Source organism: Cebidichthys violaceus, unplaced genomic scaffold, assembly GCF_023349555.1.
Source record: "Cebidichthys violaceus isolate CVI_PGR_0920_01 unplaced genomic scaffold, fCebVio1.0.p SCAF_93, whole genome shotgun sequence".
Taxonomy (NCBI): domain Eukaryota; kingdom Metazoa; phylum Chordata; class Actinopteri; order Perciformes; family Stichaeidae; genus Cebidichthys; species Cebidichthys violaceus.
In genome coordinates this window covers 452,501-478,336 of record NW_027176979.1, presented here as the reverse complement: position 1 = coordinate 478,336, position 25,836 = coordinate 452,501, and the positions used below count along the sequence as shown (strand labels likewise).

Below are 25,836 nucleotides of genomic sequence, written 5' to 3'. Positions count from 1 at the left end.
TTATTAGTTACTATTACTAAGTACAGTGATGATTACTGTCTTTATTAGTTACTAGTGTTATTAGTTACTATTATGAAGTACAGCGATGATTACTGTGTCTTATTAGTTACTAGTGTTATTAGTTACTATTACTAAGTACAGTGATGATTACTGTGTCTTTATTAGTTACTAGTGTTATTAGTTACTATTATGAAGTACAGTGATGATTACTGTCTTTATTAGTTACTAGTGTTATTAGTTACTATTACAAAGTACAGTGATGATTACTGTCTTTATTAGTTACTAGTGTTATTATGAAGTACAGTGATGATTACTGTGTCTTTATTAGTTACTAGTGTTATTAGTTACTATTACTAAGTACAGTGATGATTACTGTGTCTTTATTAGTTACTAGTGTTATTAGTTACTATTATGAAGTACAGTGATGATTACTGTGTCTTATTAGTTACTAGTGTTATTAGTTACTATTACTAAGTACAGTGATGATTACTGTCTTTATTAGTTACTAGTGTTATTAGTTACTAGTGTTATGAAGTAGTGATGATTACTGTGTCTTTATTAGTTACTAGTGTTATTATGAAGTACAGTGATCATGTGAACAAACACAAACTATGAAAAGTCTCTCCAGCTGTTAAAGCCGACTAACAAAAACAGACGTCTCTTCACGTGATGCTTCAGAGGAAAAGACGTCTCATGTCTCTTAAAACATGTTTCCTCGTTTCCTCTCTCCTCGTGTGGTTTCCTCCATGCATCCCTGGTGGGAGGGACTAAGACGCAAGGAAAGGACCCAAGTGAGGGAAACGGAGATGCAATTAAGAGACTTGGGATGTACCCCGTCAGTGACATGTCTCACAACACAAACAGGAAGTGACCTGACCTGCAGCAGGAAGTGACCTCACCTGCAGCAGGTAGAAATGTTACATGATTGAATCTCTGCTGGTTTATTTAAAGTCTGTCCTCCTGGTTCTTTGCTTCTGGTTTCTGCTCCTTTGACGACACCAGCTCTCCACCAATCACAGCTCCTCGGGGGCGGGCTCTTGTGGTGCATTCAGGTGCCGTAGGAAATCTCTTATATGAAGGTTTTTATTTGACAAGTTTACAAATCCAAGTCACTGAAGTGACAACATGTTTGAAACAATATGAAACTAAACACATTTAACATGAAATATCAATAGAACAACATTAAAGATCAAGTTGATGAGATGAAGTTAAAATGTGAATGAAGTCTGTTATTGATGACTTCCATCACTTCAGATGTTTGAAGTCCATCATCTATTTGTCTGTAATGTGAACACTGATCTTTGATCTTTCTTCTTCTTCTTGTCAACTACTTTTTCTTCTTCTTGTCTTCTTTTAAAAGCGTCACATTTAAAACACGTCACATGTGAAAAGTCACTCATCTCGTCACATGTGAAGTGTAAGACAACACATGTACAACAACATCTACTGAAATACTTTGAATGTAAACTACTTCAAACCACTTTCAAACAAACTCTCTCCAGTGAAGAAGCTCATGAGATGCGGTTGAAAGCTCTGGTAAAGGTCATTTAAAGGACTTTGATTCAAGACGTATTTAGATGTGATGAAGTCAAATATCACATGTATCTATTTGAACATTCTATCTCCTCTCAACACTTAAAGTTCTCTTGAATAAATGTGTTTGGATGAAAATGAAAAAGCTCTTTGAACAACATGAAGACATTAAAGGTGTCATGAAGTTTGTGTTCTTCTTGTTGGTAGAAGAAGAACAGACTCACGGACACTTTGAGTTGAACATGAGGAGACGTGTTTATTCCACTTCAGAGATAGTCTTGATAAGAACACATCTATGTTCATGTTGAGAGAAGAGAGGCTTGTAATGTAGTGAGAGCTGCTCTCTCCGGGGACAAGGAAGACATGATGTTCTGTTTGGACACAGAAGATGTACCACCTTCAAGAATGAGAGGAAGCTTGTTGAAGTCCATCACTCTGTTCAGAGGATTGTTTCATCAACCTCTAGCCAGACTGGACAGAGAACACTACAAACAGAACCCTGAGGAGAAACTCCTCCCACATTCTGCTGACTGGCATCAGCTGTGTGTGATCCTGAACACACGGAACTATGTGGTCAGAGAGAACGTTCCTCTAGAGGAGGACACTCTGCTCCTCCAGAGAACACAGAGACACTGAGGAAACAGAACCAGGCCTGAACCAGAGCCCAAACCCAGGATAAAGAGGTTCAGTGAATGTGGTGTTGAAGGTGTGGAGGTGGATCAGTGTGTCAGAGGAGACTCTGTAGAAGGACAGAGAGCCAGCAGGACAGTCCACATACACTGCTACTCTACCAGAGGAGGAGGAGGAAGAGGAGGAGGAGGTGGTGATGTGTATTCTTGTCTTATTGTGACGGACATAGTAACCACCATCAGAGCACTCCAGACTCCAGGACTGATCATTCTCTCCAAACCAACAGTCATCACTCTTTCCTTTCCTTTTGATTCTTCTGTAACTCACTGATATATAAACGTTTTCTCTCCACTCGACCTCATAGTAACAGCGACCAGTCAGACCAGTTCTACACAGCAGCTGAGGCCAGATATCAAACCTGTCTGGATGATCAGGATATGACTGATCCTTCTCCACATATGTCACCTTCCTGTTGTTGTCAGACAGTTTGAGGTTTCTGTTCACTGTGTTTGTGTCGAGTGTGAGTTCACAGGAGTCTGATGGAGAGAACAAGACACAATACAGCTGCAGTTATTCATCTGTTTGATGATGACATCAGAGATGTGAATGAGTGATGTCACAGTTTGAAGACGCTTTGTTCTCATGAATCAAATTCAAAGCACACTCACACTTCCTCAGACCCGGTCTGAACCATCGGACTCCAGCAGGCTCCGCCCTGAAAGGAGGAGGGGGGTCAGAGCAGCACGGACACATGGACATTACATCCTGTCATCACAGAGCTTTGTTCTTCATGTTCACATGGAGCACTTATGATTCATCAGGATCTCATGTTCTTTGACTTCAGAGGAGCTTCTTGTGATGGGCCCATGACGACGGCTCATCCCGTTCACTTATTCATGATGGATTATTATCAGGGTTATATTATTATATTCATAGTCGTGTCTAACATGATATCAAGCAGCTGTTACACATCAATGCTTTCTGTCATCAGTCAACTTGAGTCTCTACCTTGTTGATGAAGTCATCTCTGCACTTGATGCTAATCAATGTACTTGCAGTATTTTCAGACCTTTCCAAAGCCTTTGATACAGTAAACCATCATATTTCAGTGGAGAAGCTGAACAAATATGGATTCAATGACATGACAAACAAATGGTTCAAAGTATGTCACTATTCAAGCCACTGGTTGTGGAAGCTAATGCTGCTTTAATGCTACAAGCTTCAGATTCAACAAACCATCTTTCAATATAAAACATCTACTTTTATTATTTTCAGTGGAATAAAATCATACTCCTCTTGGGCCCGAGCGCCCCCACTAGTGGGGGCAACGCATTCATCCAAACATTCATCCACTCATAACGTGCACTCATCAGTAAGGAGTAGGATGATGTCATAGCTGCTCAAACTGCAGCTCCTGCGCTACAAAGTCATCTCAGCTGTTTGTACAAACTCCAAACACAACATGTGACAAAGCTACGTCTAATACCAAGAACCACGATCCACACAGCGCCCCCTAGGCAGTTTTACTTACAAAACAAAGCCTCATAATCATAAACCACATCATAAACCAGCTCCTTACTTTGAGATGTTCTGCAGCAAAACTAAATATGAATCCGTTCATGTTTACTGTCTATCTGTTCATCGGACGCCGCTCTGTGTGGATTCAAAGCTGGCGCCGCCGTCGTGCGCTGCTAGCGAAAGGGGCGGGGTTATACGTCTCAGCAAATCAGATTTGAGAAATTTGACACTCGGGTAGTTTTCTATTCTGATTGGCTAACGGATTCTGTCAAACAAAGTCACGTTAGGTTGTCTCAACAGAGCAGGCTGTGACGCGTCTATGGAATGTTCATTGGGTCAAATCGGCCCTTCACACAGGCCACTTTAGCTTCTGACTTACTTATATTTACATGAACATTATGTCTTCCACTCTTCAAAGCCCTTTTTGCTGCTTTATCCACCTTCTCCTTCCAACATGGACCCACACTAAACTAACACACTCCCTCATTTGATGGATTCTGAATAGTGATCGTAATATTTCAAACAGTAAATCCTCTCTGCTTCTGGAGTGGCAACATGTCAAACTCGTTATATTCTTCATGCTTGTATTACATCCAGTTTTCCCAACAAGGTTTTAGACGGCGACCTATACGCCACACATCCTTAGTCTAGAGCTGATCTTATCAGACCCATATATACAGCTTTCAAAGCAGCCCTGTCAGCTCCCCACTCTGCTCCCACCAAACATCTCATTACATTTAAAAGCTTTTTACATTTATTTACCATTTTATCAATATGTACATTCCAGGTGAGACGAGCATCAAACCACATTCCTAAAAATGTGTACGAGTCCTTTTCAGTTCTTTACCATATAAATACATCTTGACCTCTGTTCCAATGTTCTTTCTTGTAAAGAAAAGGGTATTTCTTTCTTCCCCATTCCAATGACCACTGTTCCACTCTTTAGATTGTTTCCTGCATCTGTTTCACAACATATTCCACATTCCTACCTCTTTTCCACAGCGCCCCATCATCTGCAAATAAAGATCTCCCTATATGTTGTCCAACATTTTCATACACATCTCAATCATGATTGAAAACAATGAAGGACTAATCACACTTCCTTGTGGTGTTCCATTGTCCACCAAATGGCCGACAAACACCTTCCCGCTCTCACTTCTGTAGAGCGACCAAACTAAACATCTTGAACCCATCTGAACATTTTACCTGATATTCCTAATCTTTTCATTTTGATTAAAAGTCCCTCTTTCCTCAGTAAATCATACGCTTTCTCCACATCAAAAAATACTGCTACCACTACCTCCTTATTCACTTGTGCCTTCCTCACCTCTGCTTCTAGACATGCTACTGGATCCATTGTTCCCTTCCTTTCCTAAATCCACTGTGATGTTTTGACCTAAGATTCCTTGTTTCCAGATAATATGTCAGTCTTTCTGTGATCATTCGCTCCATGATTTTACACATGTGTGAAGTCATGGTTTCCTGGTCGGTATTATAACTGCTTGTTTCCAAAGTCCTGGTAATTTTCCTTCCTGCCAAACTTTGTTATACAAATGCAAAATCACCTCTAATGCTACATCAGACAGATGGTTCAACATGATGTATCAGAAACCTGGTCTTTACCTGGAGCAGTTAGACCTGATTTACTTATGGCCCTTTTTATGTCTTCCAAAGTGAAGGAGCATTAATTGCATCGTCCCTCTCTCCATCTGCTTCCAACAATTCTTTATTTGCTTCACTTGTTCTGTGTCTTCCACTTAAACCCTCCTCTGACATATTTCCAGAACTATGGAGCTCAACCAGTGCTTCAGCCAACATTTCTGCCTTTGCTTCATCATCGTTAGCCACCACTCCACCATTTTCCAATATTGGATACCCTCACTCCCGTTTTACTCCACTCATTTCTTTATCATTCCCCAAACTTGGTTAATTGAAGTGCTTCTCCCTATTGTGTCACACAATGATCTCCAATACTTCCTTTGAGTTTCTGTGATAGTTTTCCGTACTACTGCTTGCATTCTCTTGTACTCTATTACATTTTTGAAGTGATGGGTGTTTTTTAAAAGCTTAAAAGTCTTATTTTGTTTCTTTATGACCTCACTGCACTCATCATTCCACCATGGAACTAACTTCCGCCTCTTTGTACCGTTTCTTCTTATAATTGTCTGATTGGCAGCTCCAATTATTGCATCTCTCACATTTTCATGAAATATTTCTGTATCCTGTTCTCGATCTATATCTTTAAAACTCGATTCACTAGTTTCTCTAAACTGATCCCACTGAGCCTTTCTGCTGTATCTTCTGAACCCACCCTGCTTCCACTAGCTACTCTACAGAAAATGGGGTAACGATCACTTCCAACAGTAGAATGCTTCCATAACTCCCACACACAAATACCTGCCAATGACCGTGATGCTATTGTCAGGTCTAAACTTGACTTAATCCTTGTGGAACTCCCATCATTTAAACATACCAGTCCCAAGGAGTCCATCACATCCTCTACTATCAATCCATTCCTATCAGTCTTTTCCTCCCCAGGGAGTACTATGGACATTCAAATCACCACACCACATGACCCTTCTTCTGTCTAGTCCCTTTATTGAGTCCAATGCTTCTAATTCCAATCGTTGACACGGATTGTAGAAATTCACCATGACCAAACTTTCATCCCCTATCCACACTTCAACAACTACATCTTCTAGGTCTTTTCCTTTTTCTATCCCTCCATAAGAAATTCCTTGCCTAACAAAGGTAGCACTTCCTCCCCCATTACCCCTTCTCTCTCCCTTCTTATGCACACATATCCCTGAATCACAAAATCTAAGTTTGACTTAAGCCAAGTTTCTTCAACACACATTATATCTGGTTCATCTTCTAACCCATTAAGAAAAGCTTTACATTCTTGGCCATTTGCCAACAGACTCCTTGCATTCCACTGGAGAATTAACATGATGACTGATCCTGTGAACACCATTCTTTGTTTAACTGTTCCTGTTTTTTTAAGCTCTTCCTGAACAGCCGTCCCAGTCACCCATGAATATTTAAATATCTTGCTGCACTCTTTACTATTATGTCAATCTTCTCAGATCTCCCTTTTGCTTGGAATGTGCAGTTAACTACTTCAGCCATGAAATACACAAAGCTCTCCTTATTTATTATCAATATATTCCCATATATAATATATTCATATATATTCTCATCTCCCCTTTGCATCTTTGTCACACGTTGTTCATTTGACTGTTGAGTCGGTTCCTTCCTTGATATATCTCCCCCCCCCCTCTCCCCTCGACTCTCCCTCTGGACCATCTTTGCTGCTCATATGATATATTCATGTTCATTTTTATCTGCTGCACTTCCACTGCCTTCTTCCTCTCTTCACACCCACCATAGGCCACACTATGTGCACCTCCGCAATCTGCACATTTGAGCTCTGTCCCGTCCTCACATTCCCCATACTCATGTTCCCCTCCACATCTTCCACACTTTAGTTTCCCTTTGCACCCTGCAGCAATATGTCCATATGTTTGTCATTTGAAACACCTCACAGGTGGTGGGACAGAAGCTCTTACAGAAGAACTTATATATCCCACAGTGACTTCATCAGGCAACGCCCTCTCTTGGAAATCCAGCAGCACTGACAAACTATCAACCCTCTCTCCTCTTCCTGCTTGCAGACCTTTAATCTCTATCATGTTTCCACCTCTTATGCTTGATCTCATATTCTCCACACACACTGTTTTCAGCTTCATTGCTTTCTCTCTCTGCTCCTCATCCTAACACTTGATCAACAAGCCGCCGTCACCCAGCACCTTCGCCATCAACATTTCACAGACTTCCTCCTTCAACCCGCGAGTCGGCGCCACCGGACTAACTTTCCTGATATCACATCCAAACTACTACCAGATACACGACTCTGATTCCTGACTCGTCTATCTTTCCGTACTTCAGTCCAGTTCTTGTAATCCATATCCTCACTCCCACCCTCTCCATCACTATTCCCTCCATCCTTAGTCACAGATCACTTTATGCACAATCCGCTGATACTACTTCTCCAAACTCTCCGTCCGTCTCTCTCGCGTCACTTCCCCCCGTCACAATTTATACACGCCAGGTAAACATTAATAACAACAATAACAATAACAGAGCCTAATCCTATCCTGTGTAATAACTACAGGCAGCTAATAACAGTCCTAAGTACAGCACTTTATACAGGTGAAGGGAAACAAGCCGCAGGTTCCACAATGTGCTGAACACACAGGCTGACTTCATCATTACAACATATTGACTGGTAGTAGAAAATAAACCTACAGGAATAATAAGGAGGGGTAGACATCTTGTCTCCTTATTCTTTATTACAGTATCATTTATCAGTATCTTTCATATTGTACTGTACTTTGGATCAATACTTTTCCTTCTCATGTTGGTCCTCTAGAAAGGTTTTGTTAGGATTGCAACCCGATCAGAGTCTCACATCTCATCTGCTCCTCTATTCAGAAACTGATTCTTACTATTTATGACATCAATATTTATCAAACTTGTGTTTTTATTGATGAGATACTTTCAGGTGAAGGAATATTCCTGATCATTTCAAGACTTTAAAGTCAATTCACAAGTTCACTCTTACTCAACTCGTCATCTTCACATCTTCATCCTCCTAAATTACTGACCAGCAGAGGTCAATTTTCAATAAGATTTAGAGGAACCAAATTATGAATCACTTTTCACACCTAACAAAAAAATGTTCCTTCATAAAATGTTTCAAAAGGTGCTTCAAATAAAATGTAATTGCTGTTTTAATGTATTATTGTTCATGTCTGTCTTGTTTTAGCTGTTATATTATATTTATAGTTGATTCACTCATATGGACTAAACCAACATCCCTGAACAAACACAAGTCCAGACTTACTCTCACTCACACACACTCGACACAATTACATTTTATTTCTCTTTTGTTGGTTGTAATGTATTGATATGTTATCAGATTTCATATCTTATAAAAATATATTGTCAATAATATTGTACTTGGTCGTATCTTATGCATATTCATTTTATGTTCTCTGTAATATTGTTAATTTTAATATTAAATATGTGGAGACTTCAAATAAGCCCAGTTGGCTTTCTGCCTCTTCCTGCACTGTGATATTATTTATCTCTGTTATGTTTGTTTATTTTTATTTTATTGTTTAAATGGTGCAAAATAAATAAATAAATTAAACTAAACATGATGACTCATCAGGAGTCTCTGTGTTTGTGTCACCTGATGAATGAAGTCCAATGTTCTCTCTCTTCTAGCTCTGTTTTTGGTCTCCACCACCTCCTGAGGGAAACATCTGTCTCTTTAGCTGCTGAATGCTCCACTATGTTCACCAGCTAGTCTCTGGCTGAGTCTGTCTGCTGTTTGCTGCTGAGCAGGTAGTGAACAGAGGCTTCATCACAGCTTGTTGGATGAAAACAGCTGCTGCTGGAAACACTGAGACAGAACCAAAACTAGGAGCTAAAAGAGGCTCAAAAGCTCTGTAGAGCTGCAGAGATGGAGACGGTTCTCTGTGGGTTCATCAGCACCACACAACTCTTCACCGTCACACAGAGTCAGCTGATCCGTTGTCAATATAGAAATATTGATTGTTGGATGTTTTGGTCCTGACAAGCGACCTCTTGTATTTGTGTAGTAATGACTGTTGTCTCTCAGAAGTAAAGGAGAAAGTATCCTGAAATCACTACAGCGCCACATACCTCTGATGGAGGAGGTCGGGGGGGATGGTTGGATGTACAAAGCCGTTCACATCCCGTCTCCTAGCAACAGTCAACACTGGTTTCTATTATCTGTAATCTGGGGGTGAAAATATTACAGTTCAAGTCCGTCTGCAGCCACAGAGCACTGCCTGTGTCCCCCCAGAACTTTGGTCCAGTCCTAAATAAACCTCTTTGGGCTCTGACACACCATGTCCACAATCAGCTGTTGGTTCTTCACTGAGGGTCTGTGGCAGACTGTCACCTGTAGTTTCAACAAGTCGACTCTTATCAGCCAGGGAACTGTCTCTCAGTGCAAAACAAACCACAACCAGGTAAAGCTGAACTCCTTTAAAACAGAAAAACATTCCTATTGTGATGGTCTTGTCATTTCCCCACGGTGACACTCAAGTGGAGACGCGCATCGCTGCGTGTTTGGCTGACATCTCGAAGTGGATGACGACACACCACCTCAAGCTCAACCTAGACGAAACTGAGCTACTGTTCCTCCCGGGGAAGGGTTGCCCGCACCGGGACCTGTCCATCACCATTGATGATACCGTGGTGACGCCAACTCGGACTGCGAGGAACCTGGGTGTGACCCTGGATGACCAACTGTCATTCTCGGCAAACATTTCATCCGTTACACGCTCCTGCAGATTCCTGCTCTACAACATCAGGAGGATTCGTCCCTTCCTGACTGACGAGACGGCGCAGGTTCTCATCCAGGCTCTTGTCATCTCCCGCCTGGACTACTGCAACTCTCTACTCGCCGGAGCCCCGGCGTCGGCCATCAGACCTCTGGAGCTTGTTCAGAAAGCCGCAGTTCACCTGGTGTTCAATCGCCCCAAGTTCTCCCACACAACTTCCTTTCTCCGTTCTCTACACTGGCTACCTGTAAGAGCTCGCATCCAGTTTAAGACTCTGGTGCTAGAATACAGGGCAGTGAAAGGAACAGCTCCTTCCTATCTCCAGGCCACGGTCAAGCCTTACACCCCTGCCCGACCTGGTCACATCTGTTTTCTGTCCTGGCCCCACAGTGGTGGAATGAACTTCCCACTGACGTCAGGACAGCGGAGTCGCTGCCCATCTTTCGGCGCAGGCTGAAAACCCACCTCTTCAGGAAGTGCTTCCCTGAGCCTTCCACTCAGCACTTATTGTTTTCATACTAGCTTGTTGCACTTATTGTATTTGTATTACTTATAGCACTAACTGTTTCTCTTGTTTCTGTACTTTGGCTCTGAGTTATGCTCTGCTTCATGCTCTTAGATGCTTGTTTGGAAAAGGAAAAGTACTTATGACTTCTGGTGACTAGTAGTTCTTTTGATTACCAATGTTGAATGCACTTATTGCAAGTCGCTTTGGATAAAAGCGTCTGCTAAATGACTGTAATGTAATGTAATGATGATTTATCAAGACGTTTGAAACAGATTGTTTCTTTGTCCGTTTGTCTTTTCACAATAATGTCCGGACTAAAGGGCAACACACACTGGTGGCAGATGATGAGCATGAAAACATCAACTATTGTTTGATATGAGTCCACAAATCTGCAGAGTGATGACTTTGACGCATGTCAACCCAACGTGTCAGGATAAACCACTGTCCTATTTTGTAATGTTGAAACAAGTTTCATCACCTTCCCTCCCTGTTTGGGCTCATCCTGGCTACTGTTCCCTGACTACTTCTGTCTGTATTGATGGTCTGATGTGGGACACAAACAGTTTGATGAGTCTCTGGTAGTTTGAGGTCAGCTTGTTGTGTCAGGGTCATATTAACCAGGCTGACAGTGTGACAGAAAAAATGTCTCCAGCTCTACCTCCTCTATCAGACTGATTGTCTGTGGCTGCAGCAGGCCTCTTCATACCTGAGAGTTTCCAGTCTCCAGTGTGGATCCTCCAGTCCAGCAGACAGCAGCTTCACTCCTGAGTCTCCTGGATGATTGTAGCTCAGGTTCAGCTCTCTCAGATGGGAAGGGTTGGAGCTCAGAGCTGAGACCAGAGAAGCACAGCCTTCCTCTGTGATCAGACAGCCTGACAGGCTGCAAACACACAAAACAACACACGTCAGTTATTGTTGGTTAAATCTTTGCACTACTGTTTATTTAGTTGATTTAATATTATTCTGTTATTCTATTTCATTGTGTATATAGGGTACATTCTTTATCTAATATCTTTACTCTGTTATTATAATTGTATATATTGTGTATTGACATGTGCATTTTTTATATGATATTAGGATTTTTACTGTAACCTATTACTGATTGCAACAAAATAATTTCCCCTCGCGGGATCAATAAAGTTACTATCTATCTATCTATCTATCTATCTATCTATCTCAATTAATCTGAGGGAACTGTGAGGGCTGGAAGGTTACTGCAGTACTGAGATACTGTGGGCTACTGTGGGGTTACATTAACATTGTTACTGATTGTTTTCTAGTCACAGCCAAACACTGATAACATTACTGATAACTGATATAACAGCAGAGTGAGAAAGAAAAGACTATTAAACATGTTTAAATGATATTTTTTTAAATAATGGAAACAAAATAAACACAATTGATTTAAAACCATGCAAGCAAAGACACAATCGTATGCAGGTTAAGAGTTTATCCATAAATGTAATTCAGGATTATTGTGGTCATCAGTGGAACATATTGATAAATCCTGACCTGAGAGTTTCCAGTTCACAGCATAAATAGGAGGAACAACAGGATGACTTTGTGATGTTTTATTGTGAATGAAAACTGTGTATCAAACGCTTTCATTGTTTTTAATCCACTGTGGATCAAATGTCTGTTCTACAAGGTTCTTATGATGTGATGGAAACAGAAATTCAAAAAAATTACTTTTGAACCCTAGTTTAGTCTCTGAGATTAGTTCCTCTGGTTCCATAATTCTGGTTAATTTCCTGGTGAAAAATGGTTCATAAAATCTGAAATCCTGAGGAACAAATTCAAAGATTCAGAAAAAAAGAGGCTGTTTACACTGCATGGAGCTGAGTCTAGAGATACATTTAAATCATTGAAGACAAACTAACATGATCTGACCTCAGAGTTTCCAGTTCACAGTGTGGACTCTCCAGTCCAGCAGAGAGCAGCTTCACTCCTGAATCCTGCAGGTTGTTGTTACTCAGGTCCATCTCTCTCAGACTAGAGGACTGGGAGCTGAGAACTGAGGACAGAGCTTCACAGCTTCTTTCGGAGAGGTTACAGACACTCAGTCTGAAGAGACAACAATCAACAAGAAGAAAAATTACATTATCAGGATGAGGGATGGATATTTAATGTTGTTGTTTGGTGTTAAATCCTAAATTAGGCTTTTCTGTTGTCTTCCAGACTTGTTTAAAAGAGAGAGAGAGAGAGAGAGACGGAGAGAGTATAAAGTGAGTGATAAAGAGAAATTAAACTTCATATTCTGATTTCATGTCGGTTAACTTCTAAAGCAGAAATAAATAACCATCAAACTCTCAGCAGATCGTCACTGTAGAGCCAGACATTTAAGTTTTCAGTCTCTTTTCCACTTCTGCTTTTCTACTTTTCATTCATTAATTATATCAAACATAACATCACAAAGCATAAATAAGAGGAACAACAGGTTGACTTTGTGATGTTTTATTGTGAAAGAAAACTGTGTATTAAACGCTTTCATTGTTTTTAATCCACTGTGGATCAAATGTCTGTTCTACAAGGTTCATATGATGTGATGGAAACAGAAATTCAAAAAAATTACTTTTGAACCCTAGTTTAATCTCTGAGATTAGTTCCTCTGGTTTCATAATTCTGGTTAATTTCCTGGTGAAAAATGGTTCATAAAATCTGAAATCCTGAGGAACAAATTCAAAGATTCAGAAAAAAAGAGGCTGTTTACACTGCATGGAGCTGAGTCTAGAGATACATTTAAATCATTGAAGACAAACTAACATGATCTGACCTCAGAGTTTCCAGTTCACAGTGTGGACTCTCCAGTCCAGCAGAGAGCAGCTTCACTCCTGAATCCTGCAGGTTGTTGTTACTCAGGTCCATCTCTCTCAGACTAGAGGACTGGGAGCTGAGAACTGAGGACAGAGCTTCACAGCTTCTCTCCGAGAGGATACAGCCACTCAGTCTGAAGAGACAACAATCAACAAGAAGAAAAATTACATTATCAGGATGAGGGGTGGATATTTAATGTTGTTGTTTGGTGTTAAATCCTAAATTAGGCTTTTCTGTTGTCTTCCTGACTCATTTAAAAGAGAGAGAGAGAGAGAGAGAGGACAAAGTGAGTGATAAAGAGAAATTAAACTTCATATTCTGATTTCATGTCGTTACGTTCTACAGCAGAAATAAACAACCATCAAACTCTCAGCAGATCGTCACTGTAGATACAGACATTCAAGTTTTCAGTCTCTTTTCCACTTCTGCTTTTCTACTTTTCATTCATTAATTATTTCAAACATAACATCACGAAGCATAAATAAGAGGAAAAACAGGATGACTCTGTGATGTTTTATTGTGAGTGAAAACTGTTTGAAACGCTGTCATTGTTTTTAATTCACTGTGGCTCAAATGGCGTCTGTTTTACAGGGTTCTTATGATGTGATGGAAACACAAACAAAAATTCACAAAAAATACTTTTGGACCCTAGTTTATTCTCTGAGATTAGTTCCTCTGGTTCCATAATTCTGGTTAATTTCCTGGTGAAAAAGGGGTTCATTAAATCTGAAATCCTAATGAACAAATTCAAAGATTCAGAAAGAGAGAGGCTGTTTACACTGCATGGAGCTGATAGTTTAGAGACACATTAAAATCATTGAAAACAAACTAACTTGATCTGACCTCAGAGTTTCCAGTTCACAGTGTGGACTCTCCAGTCCAGCAGAGAGCAGCTTCACTCCTGAATCCTGCAGGTTGTTGTTACTCAGGTCCATCTCTCTCAGACTAGAGGACTGGGAGCTGAGAACTGAGGACAGAGCTTCACAGCTTCTCTCTGAGAGGTTACAGTCACTCAGTCTGAAGAGACAATGATGAAGAAAAAAAATAAGCAATAGGTAGAAAAGATAGCAGCATATTTAAGTTATGATATATGAATCTAACCCTCTGTACTTACAGAGCTTTGTGGGAGGCTTTGACCACTGGCAGCAGCCTCAGAAGAGCCTCCTCTGAAGCAGAGTATTTCTTCAGGTCAAACACATCCAGATCTTCTTCTGATGTCAGTAAGATGAAGCCCAGAGCTGACCACTGAGCAGGAGACAGTTTATCTGTGGAGAGAAGTCCTGAACTCAGGGACTGTTGGATCTCCTCCACTAGAGAACGATCATTCAGTTCATTCAGACAGTGGAACAAATTGATGCTTTTCTCTGGAGATACATTCTCACTGATCGTCTCCTTGATGTACTGGACTGTTCTCTGATTGGTCTGTGAGCTACTTCCTGTCTGTGTCAGCAGACCTCGTAGGAGAGTCTGATTGGTCTCCAGTGAAAGACCCAGGAGGAAGCGGAGGAACAAGTCCAGGTGTCCATTTGGACTCTGTAAGGCCTTGTCCACAGCACTCTGGTAGAGACGTTTTGGTTTAGGTTTGTCTCTAAATACTTTAGACAACCGGGAGGTTGTTTGTTCTTCTGACAGCAGATTGACTCTAGAATTGATGACGGTCAGATGGACATGAAGAGCAGCCAGAAACTCCTGAACACTCAGATGGACGAAGCAGAACACCTTGTCCTGGTACAGTCCTCTCTCCTCTCTAAAGATCTGTGTGAACACTCCTGAGTACACTGAGGCTGCTCTGATATCGATGCCACACTCTGTCAGGTCGGATTCATAGAAGACCAGGTTGCCTTTCTGCAGCTGATCGAAAGCCAGTTTTCCCAGAGACTCAGTCATCTTCCTGCTCTCTGGACTCCAGTGTGGATCTGTCTCAGCTCCTCCATCATACTTGACCTTCTTCAGTTTGGACTGAACCACCAGGAAGTGGATGTACATCTCAGTCAGGGTCTTGGGCAGCTCTCCTCCCTCTCTGGTCTTCAACACCTCCTCCAGAACTGTAGCAGTGATCCAGCAGAAAACTGGGATGTGGCACATGATGTGGAGGCTTCGTGAGGTCTTCATGTGGGAGATGATCCTGCTGGCCTGCTCCTCATCTCTGAATCTCTTCCTGAAGTACTCCTCCTTCTGTGGGTCAGTGAACCCTCTGACCTCTGTCACCATGCCAACACACTCAGGAGGGATCTGATTGGCTGCTGCAGGTCGTGTGGTGATCCAGAGGCGAGCAGAGGGAAGCAGTTTCCCCCGGAAGAGGTTTGTCAACAACACATCCACTGAGGTGGACTCTGTAACATCAGTCAGGACCTCATTGTTGTGGAAGTCCAGAGGAAGTCGACACTCATCCAGACCGTCAAAGATGAACAGAACCAGGAACTCTTCAAACCTGCAGATTCCTGCTTCTTTGGTTTCACTGAAGAAGTGATGAACAAGTTCCACCAAGCTGTACTTCTCTTTCAGCACATTCAGCTCTCTGAAAGTGAATGGAAATGTGAACTGTATGTCCTGGTGGTCTTTGTCTTCAGCCCAGTCCAGTGTGAACTTCTGTGTTAAGACTGTTTTCCCAATGCCAGCCACTCCCTTTGTCATCACTGTTCTGATTGGTTCCTCTCTTCCAGGTGAGGCTTTAAAGAGGTCTTCTTGTCTGATGGTTTTTTCTGGTCTGTGTGGTTTCCTGGATGCTGCTTCAATGTGTCTGACCTCATGTTCATCATTGACCTCTGCAGTCCCTCCCTCTGTGATGTAGAGCTCTGTGTAGATCTGATTCAGAAGGGTTGGGTTTCCTGCTTTAGCGATCCCCTCAAACACACTCTGGAACTTCTTCTTCAGGTTAGATTTGAGTTCACGCTGACAAACTGCAGCAAGAAGTCCTGAATGAACACACAACAAAGAAGATCAATGAGTCAATGAATAGATTTCAACATGTCATGTCCTCAAAGAATGAGTCTATGAATATATGTTGGTCCATCTCTTGAGACTTTAGTAAACGTCACATTTATCCAGCATGTTACATCTTTAGAGAAATCCTCTTACTGCTCTGCAGACAGTCAGCCAGCTCCTCCTGCTTCATTCTCCTCAGGAAGTGCAGTGTGATCTTCACAAATGCCTCTCTGCTGCTCCTCCTCTGCTCTTCATCCTCACCGTCCAACACCTCCTCATCCTCCTTCTGACTCTCTAAGCATTCTGGGTAATCTGAACCCACAACCTGCTGGATCTTCTTCAGCTCGTTCTTCACAAAAGTGACGATGTTCTCCTCCAGCAGCTGGAATAGAACATTCTATGAATGACACAAACTAAAACCATGGAACCAAACATCAGATCCATGTTGGACAGACTGACGATCCACTGGTCTACAAAGTGCAGCATGGAGATGATTGTGAACAAAATAGATGTAAAAGTAGTTGTACATGTACAGACCATGAATATGGAGTCCAGTGTTTGATGCTGCTGGGCAGACTGACCTCTGGGAACCTCTGAGCTCTCCTGGTCCTCTCTGTGGAGGTATCATGAAGAATCAGCTCACATTGTGTTTGTACCATTAACACAAATACAACAATTAGTTAAAGATGTTGAGTTCTGTCATGATTGATCACAATGAAAACCAGATGCTAAACAGATTCTCATCTCTGCTTTTATTGGACAGTAGAAGTTGTTTTATTGGCAGCACGGTAAAGTCAAAGATTACATCCTAGGTCAAATTCATACCGGTTTACTTTATATACCTTCTATACCTTCCACCTCTAGATACAACTACAACTAGAAACAACTAGAATCACTTCTGATGTGATACTTGTTCATATTTGGTGTAGTTTCTATTCTACCATTGTGTTGTTAGTCAGATGTACCAAGACTTCATACTGTTGATCTGTCACATCACTGAAACAAAGGGTCTGTATTTGGTTTTGTCCACAGCACCATTGGGGAGACTTCCTCCTCAGAGTCTTTCTAGTCTCCAGACCTCTGCAACTAGAGTTAGGATTATATCCAGAATGCTACTTCCTGTCTGATGTAAAACCTACAACAAGTAGTTAAAGATATTGTGTCATGTATCATGATCATAATGAGAAATGAGATCATGATGACAGATTAAAGACTATAAATGATAGACGACCAAAGTTGTATCTGTGTATCAGCTCGTCATCTGTTTCATCTGTTTAAAGAACTTACTCTGGGTCATAAGAACGGCGTCCATCTTTGAAGTTAATCAGACCACCTTTAGAGCGATCACTCTTCATGGACACACAGCTGGGTTCAGGAGACTTTTCTCTCTGCTGCTGTGAACTGATAGAAACACTGACATTTACTGAACATACAATCTTCATATCTCTGCTTTCACTGGTTTTATTAGTCAGTAAAAGTTATTTTACTGACAATAAAATGTGTCTTTAATGGCGAAGAAGACAATGATTTTTTTATGGTGACTTGTTTGCTTAATCAACCAAAGAGGCATCACAATGAGACACAATGACTGTTTACATGCACACTCATATTCCACTATTATTCAGAATATGACAATATTTCAAATTTGATGTGGTTTATGTAAACATCATTATCCGTTTAGATATTCTGAATAAGTCCTTATTCCGTATGGAGCATTTTCCAGTGAAGACATGTGGGATATGTCGATATTATTCAGGGTTTATTGAGCATTTTTTGGACATGTAGACAGCTCATTATGAATATGGTCATCAATATGGTGTTTACATCACTTTGCAACACATGGTCTCTTTCCTCTTCATGACCAGCTCTGTGCGTTGAACACAAACCAACTAGTACAGATGCATGCCCCCAAAAAAGCTCTCATTTGTGTTCAGAAGGAGAAACACACCTACTTTGAAGCATTATGAAGGACTTTGACATCAACAGGCTTTTGGATATGAACAAATATCTCAACGTGGACCTTTTCAAGAAGGTGTTTGAAGGAATAAAAGAGGGAGGCTGAGTTCACACGGTCCAACAAGTCTGCCACCAGTGGAACACTTTGAAAAAAACATATTTAACGAAAAGAAGCCAAAAGGCACAAGAGTCTTCTGCCGTTCCATTTTTCCATATTGTGATGTGATAAACTACGTGTGTGAGCATCGACCCGTCAAACACAGCCGACGTGTGATTCACTGGCCTCAGTGATGAGGATGAGGTTTACATCTATCAAATGCACGGCTGCATGTAAATGAGAATATTAGTAGAATATTAATGTTCATTAGCCATGTAAGAAACTCATTAGGAATATATTTACTTCATCTCAGCTCAACACAGCAAGAGTCTCAACAAACCTCGTCACCAACAAAGACTAGGATATATAAGGACGGCCTTCCAACAGGCAACTCTTTGAACTACTGACTTCATCAAAGTGCTTTCTGCCACCAGACCTCTGCTGGTAGTCACTGAACTTCTGTATTTAGTGCACAGACCTCTGTAGCTAGGCCCCAAACATCTGTCACTAATCAGCATACATTTACAACTTGTTCCCAGAGCTCTGAAGCCTGGACGCAGACCTCTGAATGTTGACCCAGAACCCCTGAAACTACTCCCCATATCACCGCTGGTAGTCCCCAATATTCTGCAGCTAGTCCCCAGACCTCTGCACATCGTCCCCAGACCAGCTAGTTAACGACATTGTGTTTTGTCGTGATTGATTATGATGAAAACAACACTGTACTTGATGCACAAACAATTCTGTATCATAACTGAGGATTAGAACAGCTAGCTTATTGTTTCATAAGGTTCTAATTACTTACTCTGGGTCATAAGAACGGCGTCCATCTTTGAAGTTAATCAGACCACCTTTAGAGCGATCACTCTTCATGGACACACAGCTGGGTTCAGGAGACTTTTCTCTCTGCTGCTGTGAACTGATAGAAACACTGACATTTACTGAACATACAATCTTCATATCTCTGCTTTCACTGGTTTTATTGGATGTTAAAAGTTATTTCATTTCAATTAAAATATGTCTTTGGAACACGTCTTGCTTATGTTCATTCAACATGGGATACTTGTTGTATTTCCTGCAGCTTTTTTTGAACCAGTGTGTTGTTGGTCAGATGTCTGAAGACTTAAGACTGTTGACCTGTCGCATCACTCATGTATGTGGTTTGGTCCTCTCCTGTCTGATAAACTAACATCCATGTTCTCCTAAACGGCTTCTCTAAACCGGCTCCCAGCCTCAGCTCACATCAGCTCCAGACTCTGGTGCTGGTCTACAGGGAAGTGAAGGGAACTGGTCCTTCCTACTGAGGAGCCATGGTCAAACCCTACACTCCTCCTCTACCTCTGGACGTTTGTCCGTCCTGTCCCTCAGAGGACCCTGTGGTCTCTCATCTCCATCCTCACTCTGTTCTGTTCTGGTCCCACAGTGGTGGAATGAAGTACTGAAGTCAGGACAGCAGAGTCACTGAACATCTTCCACCACCATCTGAGAGCCATCTGTGACACGACACCTCCACACAGCTGACGTACATCTCATGTCTTTAACATATTAAAACGTAGCTCTCTAACACACTTTCACTTGTTTACTTGAGAAGGATGTACTTTCATGTTCTCATGACATGTACCTGAAGTTCTGGTTCAGTTTGACTGCTCTGATTGTGAATCACTGGACTGTAATGAACTCTGTCCCTCATTGGTTGTCTGAACTCAAACACACCGTCCTGGTTGTAGTCTGGACACACTTTAGGTAATAAACCACTTCCTGTTTCATCCAGGAAGTGACCGATCACTGACGTAGTTCTGGTTTTACTACTTCTCGTTACTTTTCAGAAAGCAGGACAAATAGCAGTATCATCACCGGTCCACTCTTCTTCACAGAGTACTTTAATATCAGCAGTAGAAGACCAGTTCTACTGGGACGCTGTCAGCTACATGTTAAATGTAATGTATACTTACTCTGCAGAAGAGACTTCTCCTCCTTTAAAATCGACGCCATGTTGGTGTGACTGCTTAGTCTCAGGGGACACACAGCTGGGTTCAGGTTCAGGTCCAGGGGACTCTGGTCTCTGATGGATCCTGGCACACAGAGGAAGACCAGCAGGGAAGCTAAATCACTTTTTAGTCTTCAGTCTCAGCAGCTGTTGTAAAAACTAGCAGCTCTCAACAAGAGAAGGATCAATACATCAACGCTTTATGATAAATATATGTCCTCATAAGAACGTGTGTGAGTGCTGTGAATGTGAAGGTTATGAATAAAGAAGCTGTCATTATGTGACACGGAGCATCTTCTAGCACCGCTGGGATTTGAACCGATGACGTTTAATCAACAAGGTTCACACTGCACCAAGAAGCTGATGCCAGACACAGAGATGCACATCTATAACCAACTATGATATTACTGTAGATCAACACTTTAATGTACAAGTACAACAAGAACTACAATGATCCATGATGATTCCTCAGAGCTCAAGATGTCGTCTTGAAACGGTTCAAAACCCAAAAATATTCAGTTTACAGTGATTGAAAGAAGAGAAACAGCTGATTGTAGAAAGATGAAGTCATCACATTGAAGAGATGAATGAATGAATGTTTGCTTGAACAACGTCTGAAGTGTGAGTGAATGATTGAAGCCGTTCATCTGTAAAACAAGGTGAACAAAGTAATGAGTGTGAATGAATCCAGCTGAACATGAAGTCTGTTGACTGAGTGTAAACCTCACTGACCACCAGGGGGAGCTCAGCAGCTGAGGTAGAAACATAAAGCTCCACCCTCTGGACCTGAACCCTGAGCCCTCCTCCTGTCACTCTGTGGTGTGTTCAAGTGCTCTCTGTTAATAACACCGTCACACCGCTGGGTCCACAGGGTGAACGCGAGGACTTCAGTCGTTGTCGTGGATACAGCGTGACGTGTGTCGTGTTGAACCTGAGATCATCTCACAGTTTGTCTAAAGAGCTCCAGTCAGCATTTGAATCAACAACTTTATTTAAAATGTTCAGTCTGCTGCTTCAGATAGTGAAACCGACATGATGTCATTCACAGTAAATATAGAATATCAATGAATAACCTCTTCACACAGCTCATATTATCGTGACATGAAGCCCTCAGCTGATCCTCTTCACACTCACAGATGCTCCCATTTGTTTCTGTTCAATGTGAAGAAAAACTGTGACTGCAGATAACATAGAAATCTAATGATGAAGCTCAACGTATCAACACAGCAACATCACAAGCAATCACTTTAATAACTCATAATTATTAGTTCTTGGTTCTAACATCAGTGAAGTATCGAAGTCTGAACTGAAGTTCAGTCTCAGGATTTAATCTAACGACTGAAACTGATTTATGAGATTATTATGAGTCAATGTTCAAGTGAAGGAGCCGAGAAACAGATCTCTGCAACTAGTCTGCAGATCTCTGCAACTAGTCTCCAGATCTCTGCAACTAGTCTCTAGATCTCTGCAACTCATCTCCAGATCTCTGCAACTAGTCTCTAGATCTCTGCAACTAGTCCCCAGATCTCTGCAACTAGTCTCCAGATCTCTGCAACTAGTCTCCAGATCTCTGCAAATAGTCTCCAGATCTCTGCAACTAGTCTCCAGATCTCTGCAACTAGTCCCCAGATCTCTGCAACTAGTCTCCTGATCTCTGCAACTAGTCTCCAGATCTCTGCAACTAGTCTCCAGATCTCTGCAACTCGTCTCCAAATCTCTGCAACTACTCTCCAGATCTCTGCAACTACTCTCCAGATCTCTGCAACTCATCAACCGCTCTCTGCAACTAGTCACCAGATCTCTGCAACTAGTCCCCAGATCTCTGCAACTAGTCTCCTGATCTCTGCAACTAGTCTCCAGATCTCTGCAACTAGTCTCTAGATCTCTGCAACTAGTCACCAGATCTCTGCAACTAGTCACCAGATCTCTGCAACTAGTCTCCAGATCTCTGCAAATAGTCTCCAGATCTCTGCAAATAGTCTCCAGATCTCTGCAACTAGTCTCCAGATCTCTGCAACTAGTCCCCAGATCTCTGCAACTAGTCTCCTGATCTCTGCAACTAGTCTCCAGATCTCTGCAACTAGTCTCCAGATCTCTGCAACTCGTCTCCAAATCTCTGCAACTACTCTCCAGATCTCTGCAACTACTCTCCAGATCTCTGCAACTCATCAACCGCTCTCTGCAACTAGTCACCAGATCTCTGCAACTAGTCTCCTGATCTCTGCAATTAGTCTCCAGATCTCTGAAACTAGTCCCCAGATCTCTGCAACTAGTCTCCAGATCTCTGCAACTAGTCTCCAGATCTCTGCAACTCATCTCCAGATCTCTGCAACTCATCTCCAGATCTCAGCAACTAGTCTCCAGATCTCTGCAACTCATCTCCAGATCTCAGCAACTAGTCTCCAGATCTCTGCAACTAGTCTCCAGACCTCTGCAACTAGTGCCCAGACCTCAGCAACTAGTCTCCAGATCTCAGCAATTAGCCTCCAGACCTCTGCAACTCGTCCCTAGACCTCAGCAACTAGTCCACAGACTTCTCTGCATACATTGGTTCTTCCTTCATAGACTGATCAGTTCAACATTGTCATTGAGTTCATGAAGTTATTAATTCAGTCAATGTTCAAGAGAAAGAGCAGAGAAACAGTAAACATCACGTTAGTAAGAATGAAGATGTTGAAGGTAAAACAGGATCAAATGTCATGAGAAGTGTTGAGTGTGATACCTTTTCATGTTGCTGATCAGCTGCAGCCACCTGATGAAGACAGACAGACGGGTTCATCGTTAGTCTTCAGTCTCATTTGATTTGTGTCTCATCAGGAAATCAGATGTGTTTCTGCATGTAGACTTTAAAGACAGCCAGCTGTAGCTTCAAGGATCTGTTGTCAGATCAACGCTGTGCTGTGGACTCATGATCAAAGACAGGAGGTCAACACACAAACCAACAAAGAGCAGCTCGCTTGTCATCAATTCAAGTTCCACTTACTCAGTTTCTCCTCATGGACTTCAACACTCTGGACCGGGTCTGTGTGGAAAAAGAGTTTTGTGTTGATGCGAGTGTGACAATGATGAAATCCTCTTCTTCTTCATCAGTCCTCGGTGTCTTCAGGCTGCTGTCACACTCCAACACTTTAATAAACCAGTGTGAAGCTGCAGCACTCAGTTCAAAGATCAGCTGCATCATGTTTATAGGACTTTATATGATACGTGTTAAAGTTTAACCCACAGCATCTTCACACTGGAACAAACCTGAGAACATGAAGCTCCTCCTCACTGACAACATCAACACTCAACACTGTTACTGGCTGTAGAAGAGGACATGGATTCACCTCCAGAGCTGTGAATGAAGCAGCAGGAAGGGTTCATGTTGTAGACCTGGTAGAGATCAAGTCCATCAGAGGTTCTGCTCCATTTAAAGCACAGAGATATGGACCGTTGCTGTCTTCATGTGTTTGTTAAAGTGATGACATGTAGTCATTCAGACAGAGGAGACTTTTACATGGACCTCACAGCTTCATTCACACATGAACCTTTATGGAAAGAGACTCGGTGGTGTTGGGCCGTGTGTTTGATACCTGGGCCTTCAGTGCTGTCCTCCTACAGCTGAACCTCCTCCTAATGACCTCATCATGACGCCACAGCTACGGTAGCATTTGTTTGCTGTACAAATGAAGCTCAACACGTACAAATACACTAAGTGCAGAGTGCAGATCCATGAATACGTGACGGGATGCTGCGTCATTAACGGACGATGAACAGAGTCAGAACCAATCCGGCAACACTGAGACGCTAAAACAGGAATTCATCCTCACACTGAAGATCAGCATTCAGATATGATTCACATCAGAGGAACAACATGAAGCACATCATGAAGACAACTCCACAGAAACACCGAGTTCAACTGAACTTAACACTTCAACACTGAAAGCTAAAGAGTGTTTAGACTTCTGCCGCTTCACACGTCTTCTTGTTGCTGTGCCACAACTAAATGTGTCCCAGCACAACATAGGACGCAACAATAGTTCCTATCACATGAATCCATATTCATAAAAACAAGTTGTACAAATAATAATAAAGAAACAAGCATATTAAATAATGACATACATAATATGTATGGCAGGTAAAGCTACTGCAGTTCACTCACCAAAGCTGCTGTTCACCATTTAGAGACAAAGTCCATCCTCCTGTCTTTGTTCAACTGTAGAGTGTTTCCTGAAGGCCTCGGGCCTCTCTTCTACCTAGAGACAGAGAGCAGGAATCTGATTGGATAAAAGCTCTCCTTAAAACGAGCTGGGCTGGAAGCAGAGCAACAGAGGAAACAAATAATAACGATCATAATAATGATGAACATAATAATAATAATAATAATAATAATAATCAGAATATTTAGAATAATATTAATGATCATAATAATAAACATAACAACATATTATATTTAATATGTTCCACTCTGTTATTTTTTTGTATTTATTGTGCATTTTTTATACTTCATATTTTAATTTTTGACTTTGTTACTATACAAAATCCTGGATGTAATGACGGACGCAGGTGAGAGCAAACAGAGAGTCTCTCAGGTGTGTTTCAGTGCAGGAACAAAGGCCCAGGTGAGCTCTCTGGTCCCTGCTGGGTCCTAGTGCTCCACCCAGTAACAGTCCTGACAGACCCCAGATCAGACTGAACTCCTCTTCTTCATTCAAAGCAACACTTCATCTGGACTTCAACATTCAAACTAACAGCAGCTTCTCTCTGCCTGCTCACACAGGCGGCCATCTTGTTTCCCAGCTGACGTTTGTGTTTGAAAGCAGCTTTAAACAATCACACGTTCACAAGGATCAATGACGTCATTTCAACCAATCACAGCTCACTTACTGAACGTGTAGCATGAACTTCATCAGTGAGCAGCTCTCTTCTGTCCTCAGCAGGTCTGTGTAGAAAAGGAGCTTCGTGCTTCACTTCAACTTCAACTTCCATCAGACGAAGTGAAGCAACGCAGCTTCTTACCCTTCATCAGAGAGAGGGCGTGTCCTCACATCACCATCACAGTATGCAGTCTGACTGGTTGGACTGAGTCTCAGTCTGAGCTGCGTTCACAGGATCAAATGTCATTGTGAACACAAACCTCCTCACAGCTCAAACAAGAGTCTTTAGGATCAAACTCAGCGTCTGTGGAGAAATCATTTCAACTTGTAAAGAGTTGCTTTGACAACAGACTGGATTGTGTTGTTTAGACCAGATAGTCTAGAGGATCCATGACGCCCCTCTTTGTCTCCTTGTATATGTAGACTAGTAGGGAACAGATGATCAAGCAGAAACCTTTGCAGCAAATGTTGTGTAGAGTTTATCTTGAATGAATACCTTCACTAAGACAACAGAGTCTGACCTGAGAGTGTTTGTATTCTTCACTCCACTTTGTGGATCTGGTTGAACCTGTTGGGGCGGGACAACTTACCCACGTATCAGACTGAAGCTGCGCTCTGAATCATTTACTTTT

General features: G+C 41.8%; 1 protein-coding gene across 6 annotated transcripts in view; it reads right to left on the bottom strand.

Annotated features, from left to right (window-relative positions):
- Positions 1-1,769: 1,769 nt before the first annotated feature.
- LOC137867998 (NLR family CARD domain-containing protein 3-like) overlaps positions 1,770-25,836 on the bottom strand; it is a 24,496-nt gene continuing 429 nt past the window's right edge. The window contains exons 1-17 of one of the 6 annotated variants that reach the window (XM_068704512.1): positions 25,347-25,836; positions 25,215-25,269; positions 24,490-24,583; positions 23,332-23,370; positions 23,071-23,100; positions 20,314-20,433; positions 19,167-19,280; positions 17,596-17,709; positions 16,846-16,921; positions 16,462-16,690; positions 14,498-16,298; positions 14,227-14,400; positions 13,343-13,516; positions 12,460-12,633; positions 11,276-11,449; positions 2,832-2,878; positions 1,770-2,699 (exon numbers count right to left, since the gene is read on the bottom strand). The exon at positions 25,347-25,836 is cut by the window's right edge and continues 429 nt beyond it. In XM_068704512.1, coding sequence (XP_068560613.1) covers positions 2,125-2,699; positions 2,832-2,878; positions 11,276-11,449; positions 12,460-12,633; positions 13,343-13,516; positions 14,227-14,400; positions 14,498-16,298; positions 16,462-16,690; positions 16,846-16,921; positions 17,596-17,709; positions 19,167-19,280; positions 20,314-20,433; positions 23,071-23,078 — 3,780 coding nt within the window. In that variant the 5' untranslated portion in view covers positions 23,079-23,100; positions 23,332-23,370; positions 24,490-24,583; positions 25,215-25,269; positions 25,347-25,836 and the 3' untranslated portion in view covers positions 1,770-2,124. The other 5 variants (XM_068704513.1, XM_068704515.1, XM_068704518.1 and 2 more) reach the window with 5 other exon arrangements.